We start from the raw sequence: 12,994 nt of genomic DNA on the forward strand, positions 1-12,994 counted from the left end.
CATATACGATAATTATCATACATCTGGCAACGCTGGCCTAGTGCAACTGTAAGTGGAACGTGGTCAACTCGGGTTTGGTGTAATTCCCTGCTCCAAATTCTGACTTCCGAGCCAACTGAAACATAGCATCAGTCCCGGTTGTTCAAACCCCCCCTTTCCTTCTCAAAAAAAGAGCAAATGAAAACACTTGTTTGTTCTGCTTAACAACATTTATTGAAAATAAAACATCTATGGCCCCAGAAAGGAGACCCAGGTATGTTAAGAGAAAAGATAAAGGTTAATTTCCTTAAAACAGTGAAGGATGACTAAATGTCACCAAGCAGAGGGGAGATGAGCATGATCTTTCACAGATTTACACTTTTATATTTTATTTATACAAAACTAAACCGTTCCTGTTCAGACCGCTCAATCACCAGGAGCTTCTGTCTGCTCTTCTGGCACAGCACTCTTCTACTAGAAAGGCTAGAACTCTAAAACAGACAGACTGGAGCCCAGCTCAAACAGAGGTGTCCTTCCTTCCTCCCTTGCTTGAGGTAATCACTAATCTAACAATGTTTTGATTGTTCAAACCAATGCCACTGCACAGCTTTAACCAATCTCACCATGTATGATCTGTGGTTATATCTCCAGGAAGAGGGTTAAAAAGGTTGCTTGATTTGACTGCATATCCTTCCTCCCTACTCTTCTTGAGGTATCTCTGATCTGACATGCATTGGAAAGGGAAAATCATGCTTTTCCACAGCTATCATCTTCATTTCAGATTAATGATTTCTGGAAGGGTGCATTTTAGAAATCTTGTCCCTTGTTCCAGAAGAGCAAGTCAGGAGGAGGTTCATTGGTCCCTTTGGTCTCCCTCTCTGAGGAGACCGTCTCCCCCCACAGGCGCCGGTCTGTTACTACAGGCCCTCCTTTCAGGAGTCAGGACACAGTTCAGCTCAACAACCACTACCTCCTACGAAACAGACTCCCATACCCCAATGAATCACAAGCACCTTATCTAATATACTCCTTATTAAACACACTATATTGTAACTGGACCTCAAGACAGGTGGTGTCATAGCAGATTAATATAAATTAAGTTCCCTCATATCTGATTGGCTTCCATCTCAGACTCATTGATCAACCCAACATGCTGTGTTTATCGTGTTGTTATAGATACTACAGCATAGACTACTAAACTGGCACATCTGAAACTTAAGCAAGGTGGCCAGGCTCGTTGGGTTTGGTCAGATATTACTCAGCGGAGAACAAAGCCTCTCAGACCACCTCTAGCTTCGCATGGATTCACTCTCTCTCTGGTGTGGGAGGATTGAGATACTGGTGGCAGAGCACTGGCCTCGGAGATCAGACCAAACTGCACAATGGCTTATCTGATCTAAAAACCTCCCTTGGCACCTCAAACTAAGCAACTATGAAGCTAAATTCACCCATTTTAAAATTCTGGCCTTTCAAAATAAACATAAAATAGAAAATGTCATGAGGCACTGAACAAGCTGTCAAACATCTGGAACAAAACACTTTACACACTTGAAAACATACCATAGTCTAAACTGTTATTCAATAGGCTGGCCAAATCCATGGACAACACCTCAGCAACACACGCCCGGCCCCAGAGTGAGGTAAGGAGGCGGAGCAATGGTGAAATGTGGTGGGAGCAAGGGAGGGAATGAAAGAGTGAAGGAGGGAGGGCAGGAAAGAGGATGGGGAGAGGACAGCAGGGATGGTAAAGGTTACTGTTCCTTCTTCTCAGATTCTGACATCTCTTCTTTAGCTGCTTCCTCCTCTGGAGAGGTCTCCTCGTACCTGGAGAGAGAGAAACAGGAAGTTAATGAAAGAGAAATAGATAGTGATTATTATCATCAATTGGATAAAATGGAGCCAAATTAAATGTAAGTACCCTAACATGAACCACTCCACAGACCGCAGAAATAGATAAGGTCTGGACCAAAATAACCATTCAAATGTCCCTAGGTGACCACACATGAGCGTGAAGTTGATTTTTGCCTCCAGTAAGGGCTGGGGCTGTTCTTGTGCAAAGGGGCAGCAGTGAAGGTGGGATTGAATCGATGAAAAGGGAAAACAGAGAAAATGTCCTGCTGGGGAGGGGCAACAGAGAGACCAACCAGGGTGAAAGGATCTTGGGTGGTGGGGGAGGATGAGGAAGGGGCATGGGGGGCGTACCTGCCCAGGAGAGGGGGTGGGTACTCTATGAGGAAGATGAGGAAGGGGCATGGGGGGCGTACCTGCCCAGGAGAGGGGGTGGGTACTCTAGGAGGAAGATGAGGAAGGGGCATGGGGGGCGTACCTGCCCAGGAGAGGGGGTGGGTACTCTAGGAGGTGGGCATGTGGCGGCGGCGGCGGGGGGAGGAGGAGGTGGGGCTCATGGAGCTGGCAAGGCTGGCGGGCGAGCCGGAGACGTTGGGAAAGGAGGTCAGCCGCGGGGTGTGGGGGAGGAGCTCCTCTGATGACTCATAACTGGCCCCACCCCACAAGAAGAGGAGGAGAGAGGGGAAAGAAGAGACGAGAAAGAAGGGAAAAGGAGAGAGAAAAGGAGACGTGAGAGAGAAGAGAGTGGTAGATAGCAGGTCAGTAGACTAGTAGGTAGTGGTCTTAAGGCATTAACAGCACTAGAGGTGAGAAGGATGAGGAAGAATGAAGGTCTGAAGGAAGAATGAAGGTCTGAAGAAGGAAGAGGTGAAGGAGGGAGGAGTGGGGGATGCTCGAGAGAACTTTAGCCAACCAGGGATAAGCTGACTGGGCAAGCTGGCCTAGTGGCCAATCAACAGTGGGGTTGGTATGTCCTGGGGTTACCATGGTGGTTAACATGGCGAGGAGAATGGCTGTAGAGGGATTCCTGGGCAACATAGAGCAGCTCTGCAACCCTTAACAATGCTTTAGGATTGGAGAACAGAAGATGGATGGATAGATGAATGGATGGAAAGGTAGGTGGAGGATGGAGACAAGTGTCAACCCCAGACCGGTGTCATCATGAACTTAGTCCAGGTCAAATCAGACCCGATGGGTTCTGATTGAGTTTGAGGTTCTTTTGGTCGTCTCACCTGAACATCTCTGTGAGTTCTCCCTTTAACAGGGCCACCACCACAGGGAAGCCCACACACGCTGGCACCAGGTAGAGCAAGGCAGGCTGGGAAGCAGGAAAAAACAGTAGTCAATTATTAATAAAATTCTATACTCTACAAGGCTACAGACTCAGGATTCTACAAGGCTATAGTCCCAGGCCTCTATAAAGGCTATAGATTCAGGGCTGGCATTCACGAGACATTCCTAGGCTAAGAGTAATCGGCTAACTCGCCGATTTAGGAGCAACTCCTAAGAATAATGGCTGTGTCACATTTTAGGACTCCTGAATTTGGGGTATGAGAGTATTTCACAAAGGGGTTTAGTGCTAAAACCAGCTCCTAAGTCTGTGAGAAGTTGGCGGCAGTCAAGAGGACTTATAAATCTCTAAGACCTAATCACAAGTGATCCGAACATGCTTGCTCCCGGCAATCCGCTTTGTAATCGCGTTAACATTTTGGAAACATTGTATGATAGAGCTTTTTAAAAAGCATAGCCTTAATCGCGAGGGTATTATGATCATAGTTGAGCTAGTGAGAGACACAGACATTTCACCAACAAACAGAAATAAACAGTGGAGATTCTGACACTGATACTTGGCCTCAACTGCTGCTATGCAGTGCACAGACCACGAGGCACATCTCAGTCATCTGTCAGTAGAGCATCGCAATACAGAGTGGTTCAGACGTTCCTTTGTGCCAGATGCCATCAGACTGTATCACCATCATAACAGTGTCTACGCGTTCCATATGTTGTGGAGTTGTGCATGGGTGTATACGTGTATTACTAGATCTAGACAGCCTGCATGTATGCATGTATGTATCTATGTCTATATATGTACTCCTAGACTTATATACTTATATTTATACAGACTGAATGTATATAGGTACATACATATTTTATCCTATTCTTTATGGATGTCTATAGTCACCAGCCTACCAACCTACCTACCTAGACAGCCTGGATGTATGCATTCTGTTCTCTCTGTACATGCTGCCCCTTGGTTTAATCATTCAGAAGTAAATTTCCTTTCACTGTTTATGCAGACGACACACAACTCTATCTCCCCCTGAAACCCAATGACCAGTCCAAACTTGACAGTCTCATGTCCTGCCTTGAAGAGTGTTGTGTGTTGGATGGCTCAAAACCTCTTCAACTTAATGAAAATAAATGTGAAATTATCCTCTTCGGCCCCCCAAACTCTGTCACTACGATCACCACCAGCCTAGGCAACCTGTCTGCCCTTGTCAAGCCCTCTGTTAAAAACCTAGGTGTAATCTTTCACTCCCAATTTAAGTTTGACAGGCAGGTGAATGCAGTGGTGAAGGCATACTTTTTTCAGCTATGCACCGTTGCTATGCTCAAAGCCCTTCTCTCCTCTCTAGATCTTCAGAGGGTTATCCACACCTTTATTTCCTTCTGATTAGACTGCTGCAACTCTCTCTATATAGGGATCAGTCAGTCATCCCTGTCCCGCCTGCAGCTAGTCCAAAATGATGCTGATAGACTGTGTTAACAGGCACCCGGAAGAGAGACCATATCACCTCTGTCGTTGCCTCGCTTCACTGGCTTCCAGTACGCTACAGAGTAGATTTTAAGGCTCTCTTGTTTGTTTTTAAAGCCCTACATGGAAAGCCCCCCTCCTACATCTCAGACCTGCTATCCCCCTACTCCAGCATCAGGTCCCTCAGATCACGCTGAAGGAGGTCTGTTCAATGGCGATGGTGATGGGTGTAACTTTGTAGTCTGTCCATGGGCGGTGGTATCTGTTACTGTACTGTACTGTCAATATCTATGTAACGTCCACCTACGATGTCTATGTAAAATGTTTGTTGTTAAATGTATTGTGCTGCAGTCCAGTGATAATGAATTTCCCCTTGAGGGACAATAAAGTCTAATCTAAAATCTAAATCAGCCCATCAGGGGGTCCTGGTGGTCCGGGGGTCTAATCTCAAGCCTAGGGGGGCCGCGCCTTTGCTGTCACAGCCCCTAAACTGTGGAACAGCATCCCCACCTCCATCAGATCTGCTCCCTCAATTGACTAAATCTAGGCTCAAAACCCACTTTTATTCCTTAGCGTTTCCCGATTCACCCTGACTTGTGCCTTGTTTGTTGTCCTGTGTCTACTTGTATAACTGTGATGCTGACTGTTGTCCATTATTATTGTGTATTATTATTGTTTATTTTCAAAGGTACAGCACTTTGGTTGACAAAAGTCATGTTTAAATGTGCTATACAAATAAATCTAATTGATTGATTATGACGAGACTTGAATTTGACAAGATTTTTCGAATGGGTTTGTCATCCTGATGCATTTTGTGCAAGTGTGTTTTAACGAATACACTGTCTGTCCATGTCCTGCACATTGTCACTGTAACATCACCATTAAGAGATGAATAGGCCTTCTATTTAAACATCACCGCAGATATGGGCAAACATGATTTAAGATAGCTAATAGGTCAACAAACGGAGATGTCTTTGCAAAAGAACCCCTCAAATATGTTCTAGACTACAGGGATTCAGGAATAATATTCTGAAATCGGATCTTTGAACAAGGAATTGGTTTGTTTGTGTGTGAGTAATTAATCAAAATAGGAATTGGATATGGAGTTTGTGTTTTACTGGGGAAAAAAAAGGGGAACTTGAGGAAGATCCATATGGAACCAAGCAGGCCTTAGGCCAGGGTAGGGCTGGGTATCGGTACTCGATACCTTGTAGTACTGGATCGAAACAAACTGATACCAAGTAGCATCGAAACGTCTTCAGTCAAACCAGGCCTACTACTAACCTAGGCCTACTACCACCACAACTGCTACTGCTGATGTTGCCACCCCCAGCAGCAGCCTTGACACACCGTTCACATTAGCTGCAAGGTCACGGATGACTAAAAAATGTGTAGTCATGATAAATGCAGTTTGATACTCTTTTAAACACTTTCAAAATGTATTCTTGTAAAAATTATTTGAATGTGGGAGGATTGATGTCATTATACACAACTGAATACTTCCATTCACATGCTGGTTATGGAATGGAAAAAATGCAAAAAAGAAATTAAAAGTATCGATTGAAGTATTCAATTGGTATCGGTATCACTTTAAGGGTACTGGTATTGGCACTGGTATCGTAATTTTTTAAATGATACCCAGCCCTAGGCCAGGGGTGCCCAGAGGCAATGCTGGTAAATCTCCAGCCATTCAAAAAAGGGACATTGATGTGCATTGATGTGCGGAGGAAAATGCACAATCATGTTACCCTCATTGTCCAAATGAGCAACTGTCGGTTAATAGGCTATTCGCCTACAAACCCATACTGACAGTGCATTCAATGCAGATCATACCACCACCATCTTTAGGCTACGTAGGTTTACAAAATTAATTTAATTAAGTAGGCTACTGGCAGCCACCTCTACCTCCACAGCAACGTCACATCATTATTTGGCTCTGTAATGTGTGCTGTTGTAGTCGGCTACTACGAGCTCGCCCGGTACAGCCTGTAACCTGGCCTATGAATACGGTTGAATAGGCGCGTGTTCAATCATAACCTTTGATTGACTGGTGATTTTTTTTAATTTAATTGACACAAGGAATTAACAATCACACTGCAGATTACGAGAAAGCTGAATGACAGATATCTGTTCAGAATTATAGGAATCGGGGGATCATAGGCCTACAGAATAGATTGCCTATACTTCATTGCAAATTCGCCATGTAGTGCTGCCGGTAAGGACATTTTATAAGTGTCTGTTCTGATTAAATCTGAACGCCTTTTGAAGAACGTTCCAAATTGTTTGCATTAAACATGATAAACAGACATGGCAATGAGGGTTTCAAACTTACAGCAGCTTCTGTGAAACATTCGCAAACGAAAGCGAAAGTGAGGCCAAAGGCAAAAGCGCCTACTTGGCAATATTTCCTATTTAAACCCAATGCTAGTAGGGAACCTGATAACATTAATGAGGCAATGTGTAAACTCTAGAGTGCCTTCTCTTTTACTCTCCTGATTTCAGAACGTGAAAGTGGGACGCCCTAGTAGGCTATGCGTCAGTGAGTGAGTAGTATTACTACTCCTTCTCGAGGCGGCAAGCGGTTCCCGAAATACCCCCAAATACGGTTGAGATCCTGCGGGTCAGATCACTACACTGAAGGGCCCCGTGGGTCAGATCACTACACTGAAAGGCCCCGCGGGTCAGATCACTACACTGAAGGGCCCCGTGGGTCACATCACTACACTGAAGGGCCCCTTGGGTCAGATCACTACACTGAGGGGCCCCGCGGGTCAGATCACTACACTGAAGGGCCCGCGGGTCAGATCACTACACTGAAGGGCCCTACTGTCTATTACCTGCCTGCCTGCGGTGCCTGTTCTGCATTGTTGCCTAGATTCTTCATCACTTGCATTAGCCTACTTTTTTCAGTTAACGGAATAGTCTACAGTAGGAGAACTCTATATTGAAGCACAAAGAATTCAGAAATGTTTTAATGGAAAAACTGAATTTGGGAAATAATTAAACGGATTTCATAGGACCCCAGTACAGTTTTTTTCTTTGCTTTTTTGGTTGTGCTAATTTATTTCACTGTTCACACAAGCATTAAGACAGTGATTTTGACCAGTTTTTAATAGTAAGTAAGTAAGCTTTATTTCTATAGCACTCTTCACAGCACAGATGCACAGAGTGCTTTACAGTAATCAATTAATTAATGCAAATAGCCATGGTTGTGCACGAGCACTGGGGCTGAGAACAATTCGTTTTTATTAAATCTCCTACCGGTGTGCATATGACGATCGTAGGATCATTTGATAAATCACACTTTCTATGCGTACAAAGATTCTAAATTCCATTTGTACATAGTATTGTACAATAGATTCTATGCCATGATTATAAATGAGGCCCCTGGCCTCTACAAGGGCTGGGCTGTTCAAGTCTCACCTGGGCGTGTTTAAAGGTGTGCATAATGAAGATGGTGAGGCCCAGACCAAAGATGTAAGCCAGGAAGCTGGCGTAGAAATATGTCCTGGAGTTCTTCTTGAGACTGAGGGGGAGAGGAGGAGAGAGACATGATGCTATGAGTCAGAGCCAGAGAGAGAGAGAGGGAGAGGGAGAAAGAGAGTGAGAGTGAAAGAAAAAAAGAGGGATGTGATGTATGATAAGAGAAGACTGGCGCTCACCTGACGTCAAACCTCAGCAGCAGAGCGATGAAAATGCCTGGAGAATGACAGGAGAAAGAGAGTTGAGGAGAGTGGAGCTGGAGGCTTATAGAGGCTCAGAATCACACAGCCCTTCCTGGTGCTACAGGGACACTAGAGGAGGCTCAGAATCACACAGCCCTTCCTGGTGCTACAGGGACACTAGAGGAGGCTCAGAATCACACAGCCCTTCCTGGTGCTACAGGGACACTAGAGGAGGCTCAGAATCACACAGCCCTTCCTGGTACTACAGGGACACTAGAGGAGGCTCAGAATCTCACAGCCCTTCCTGGTGCTACAGGGACACTAGAGGGAACATCATGTAGCTGTCAGCAGTCAGGTCTGAACATACCAACCGTCACAGAGACTAGATTCAATGAGAAACCCTCTCTGTAGTGTGTGGGCAGAAAGATGACAGAAGTGCAGTGCATGGATAATACTGTGTGTGTGTGTGTGGTCATTTGTGTTGTCCTACCAGGGATGACGATGTCTCCCAGCCCCAGCATAGCAAAGTTACTGGCCTGCAGGCCCCTCTCCAGCAGGTCCTGAGGAAACACCACTGAAGGGAGGGAGGAAGGGAGGTGAGAGAGAACCACTGTGAGCCATCCTTGGAAGTAGACAGTCAGGGAGTGAGCAGATTCATCTACTTACACTTGATGGGAGCTTCAAACGACTTGGCGACGGTTACCATAACGTTGGTTCCAAACACCTGGGAAGAGAGAGGGGTAGTGTGAAGGGGTCAGGCTACATGGCCCTCGAAACGGAGATCTTCCAGAGGCACACTCCAAACAGAGTGCTATGACAATTCTCCCATAATGCCTTGCAAATTATCAGTAAGATGATGGCGAACGCTGCACCAGCAACAAAAAAACAAATGTAGTATTTTCTTAATCAATAAATATTTAAAAATTATGATAACATTGTATCTTATCTTAGTTTAATGTTGTTTCATTAAATATTGTTGTTCTGCTGCAGTTATACAGTAGCATAATAGTGTTTTTGCCTGGTGGTTTTAATTGCATTTAGTGCCCCCTAGTGGCTAATATTTTGTGTTTGTTGACATATCTACATATATTTGTGGAAATTAGTAGATTTAAACAAGTGTATTCCATTTGATAGTTAGGTGGGCTAGCTTGTAAAAGCTAGCACAACTTGTGATATTCCCACTATTTCTTTCTTTCTTTCTTTCTTTCTTTCTTTCTTTCTTTATTATTATAATTCTCCCCAGTTTTTTGGCCCTTAACTACTTCATACTTTGTGCTAGAAACTTCATTAAAACTTTAAAATGTTCATCGTCTTTAGCTGTTTCCCGGATGTATTCAGATTTTTGATATTTTTTATAGTTTTTTAGTAATTTAACTTTTAATAGTAATTTTTGTGCCATTGAAACTGCTGGTGGAATGTTCAGTATCATTATGTTTTTAGAGTGGTGGCAGCTGTTGCTTTGAAAATATTCACACAATTTGTAAACTGCTGGCACTCCTACAGTTTTGAAAGCTCACACACATATTATACATCAAAACATTCACACAACTGTGCTGATTCGTACAATATAAGTATCTAAGCTGTGTGATTTATAGTTTTCGCTGTATGACGATTTGTTCGGCAACTGCGCTCTCCATTGAAACGTATGGGCCCACACTCTACCTTTTGAGCTGCTAATTTTGCATTTTTACCCTTTTTCTAACTCGTCGCCATGCCTACAGTTTTTAAGCTACACGGACATATCATATCCTAAAATGTTCAGCATTTTCTCAGGATTCCTACGGTGTCAATATCTAGGCTGTGACATTTATACTTTTTGAGAGAGAGCTGTCTGAATCGGACATGCCTTTACATTGAAGTGAATGAGAGGATGCTCACAGTGTCAGTTGGGATTTGAATTTGGGGACACGTGCAGGCTCTCTGTACAGGCACCCTTTTATGACTATTGTGGTAGCATTCATATTCATTCCTTCCTTCCTTCCTTCCTTTCCTTCCTTCCTTCCTTCCTTCCATCCATCCTTCCTTTCTTCCCTTCCTTCCTTCCATCCATCCTTCCTTCCTTCCTTCCATCCTTCCTTCCTTCCTTCCTTCCTTTCTTCCTTCCATCCATCATTCCATCCTTCCTTCCATCCATCTTTCCTTCCTTTTCTTTCCTTCCTTCTTTCCTTCCTTCCTTCCTTCCTTCCATCCTTCCTTCCATCCATCAATCCATCCTTCCTTCCTTCCTTCCTTCCTTCCTTTCCTTCCATCCATCGTTCCATCCTTCCATCTTTCCTTCCTTCCTTCCTTCCTTCCTTCCTTCCTTCCTTCCATCCATCCATCCATCCATCCATCCATCCTTCCTTCCTTCCTTCCTTCCTTCCTTCTTTCTTTCTTTCTTTCTTTCTTTCATCCATCCCTCCCTCCATCCTTCTTTCTTTCTTTCTCTTTCTTTCTTTCATCCATCCATCCATCCATCCATCCATCCATCCTTCTTTCTTTCTTTCTTTCTTCCATCCATCCTGCTTTCTTTCATCCATCCATCCTTCCTTCCCTCCTTCCTTCCTTGCATCCTTCCTTCCTTCAATCCTTCCTTCCTTCCATCCTTCCTTCCATCCATCCTTCCATCCTTCCATCCTTCCTTCCATCCTTCCTTCCTTCCATCCTTCCTTCCTTCCTTCCTTCCATCCTTCCTTTCATCCATCCATCCTTCCATCCTTCCTTCCTTCTTTCTTTCTTTCTTTCTTTCTTTCTCTTCGTGGTGGTCTCGCCACCATGCCACAGACCCCACAACTCAGCCCCTGATTGAGCTAGAGACACACAGTCTTCACCAGTGGGTGCAAGGTCTTCATGGTGGAGTCAGGTAGGTGGCCCGGAGAGGGGTACACTGTCCCCGACTGGCTCTGACCTGAGGGGGTGGAGTCTCATCACCACGCCACTATCCATGCCTCGGGCCCCACAACTCAACCCCTGAGTGGGCTAGAGACACAGTCTTCATTGGTGGATGCATTGAAATTGCCCGGAGGTCACTGTACTGTCCCCGACTAGCTGTGACCCAAGGGGGCGGGGCCTAACCAGCACGCCACTATCCACGCCACAGGCCCCACAACTCAGCCCCTGAGTGGGCTAGAGACACACGGTCTTCACCGGTTGAGTCAGGTAGGTGGCCCGGAGAGGGCTACACTGTCTCTGACTGGCTCTGACCTGAGGGGGCGGAGTCTCACCCCCACGCCACTATCCACGCCACGGCCCAACAACTCAGCCACTGAGTGGGCTAGAGACACATGGTCTTCACCGGTGCGGGCGGGTAGGTGGCCCGGAGAGGGGTACACTGTCCTCGACCAGCTCTGACCTGAGGGGGCGGAGTCTCACCACCATGCCACTGTCCACACCGAAGACCCCACAACTCAGCCCCTGATTGGGCTAGAGACGCACGGTCTTCGCCGGTGGGTGCATGGAGATTGCCTGGTCCGTAGTAGTTCTAGCAGTAGCTGTTACATACAACTGCAGCAGCTAGCCCACCTCACATTTTCTCCAGGAAATGTACTTTCTAGTTATAAAATGCTGTTCCTAGCACTTTATAATCCATTGGCAAGTAGGGCTGCCCCCCAAGTCAACTAAACATTAGCCGACATTAGCCGACCAAGTTTTCATTAGTCGTTTTAGGCACAGGGAAAAATAATCCATCCATTTGGGAGCTGCACAGTTATTAGACTGTCAGGCAGGAAATCATCCAATCACTGTGATCATCTTGAATGAGTACAGAACGACCCCAAGAAGGTGACATGCAAACTCTGCAAGCAAACATTTGCCTATCATTCACCGACCTCAAGCATGACATGATCTGAAAGTAGGTACTGGAAGTAGCCCAACTTTAGCCTGGCTAAATAGAGCAGCCATGCTAGTGGCTAATGGCTGCAAGCCACCTAGCATGACTGCTCTAGATAGCCTAAAGTTTTATGGGCTATTCCCCTACCATTGCCTTGGAGGGGCCTGCCCCTCCTGAAAGACCCAAAAAGCAAGGTAGTGGTATCATTTATGCCTCTAACCCTTTTCATTTTTTGGGGTGAGAGCCATATTGGATTTTGCCAATATGGCCGCCTTGTGGGGCACCCATCTTGGCGTCCATCAAATATTAATAAATTATTGCGTGGACAGCATCTGGGCCAAATGTTGTCCTTTTGGAAGAATCTGAACCAAAATATCCTGACCGGCCCCCACTACAGCTGACCTTTCAACATTGTTTCAGGCTGATCTGTGCATGACCGTCCTGCAGTTTGACATGTTGTATTTTTCCCCTTTGATGGCAAATTCATATCCCAGAAGTGCTCTTGGCTGTGGTGGCTCACCCAGAAGACGTCGTAGACGAACAGCCCCCCCAGCAGGATGCAGCCAGTACTGACGTTGTTCAGGTGCAGGAGCTCAACGCCGTTCAGGGCAAACGCCAGACCAAACACATTATTGGCTATCCAGTGCTGTGACATCACAAAAAAACAATAGATTGGTTATCAATCAATCACAAGTAAAAACAACAAAAAACACCTGGTGGCTATTTGCTAGGGTTTATGGATTGATCTGTAGTGAGTTACAAGTCCTAACAGGGCTCGCTGTGTAGATTGCAAGCTGTGGCGTGGCTTAAGACTAGTAGTTAGACTAGTTACCTTCTTGAGGATGTACCAGACTCCCACCACACTGCTGATAGCCAAACAGATCAGATCCTTGGTATCAAACTCATAGTTGATGATCTCTGGAGAAGAGAGACAGTCAA

The 12,994-nt window shown here is 45.4% G+C and overlaps 1 protein-coding gene across 1 annotated transcript in view; it reads right to left on the reverse strand.

Moving 5' to 3' along the window:
• Positions 1 to 196: 196 nt before the first annotated feature.
• The window catches only part of hm13 (histocompatibility (minor) 13), a 53,277-nt gene continuing 40,479 nt past the window's right edge, over positions 197 to 12,994 (reverse strand). Inside the window, exons 5-12 of the mRNA XM_084462054.1 lie at positions 12,888 to 12,973; positions 12,576 to 12,701; positions 8,914 to 8,971; positions 8,738 to 8,821; positions 8,245 to 8,281; positions 8,006 to 8,108; positions 3,060 to 3,145; positions 197 to 1,803 (exon numbers count right to left, since the gene is read on the reverse strand). Of these exons, the coding sequence (XP_084318180.1) occupies positions 1,731 to 1,803; positions 3,060 to 3,145; positions 8,006 to 8,108; positions 8,245 to 8,281; positions 8,738 to 8,821; positions 8,914 to 8,971; positions 12,576 to 12,701; positions 12,888 to 12,973 (653 nt within the window). The 3' untranslated portion in view covers positions 197 to 1,730. The remainder of the gene's footprint in view (positions 1,804 to 3,059; positions 3,146 to 8,005; positions 8,109 to 8,244; positions 8,282 to 8,737; positions 8,822 to 8,913; positions 8,972 to 12,575; positions 12,702 to 12,887; positions 12,974 to 12,994) is intronic.

Source organism: Borostomias antarcticus (assembly GCF_949987555.1).
Source record: "Borostomias antarcticus genome assembly, chromosome: 3".
Taxonomy (NCBI): Eukaryota; Metazoa; Chordata; class Actinopteri; order Stomiiformes; family Stomiidae; genus Borostomias; species Borostomias antarcticus.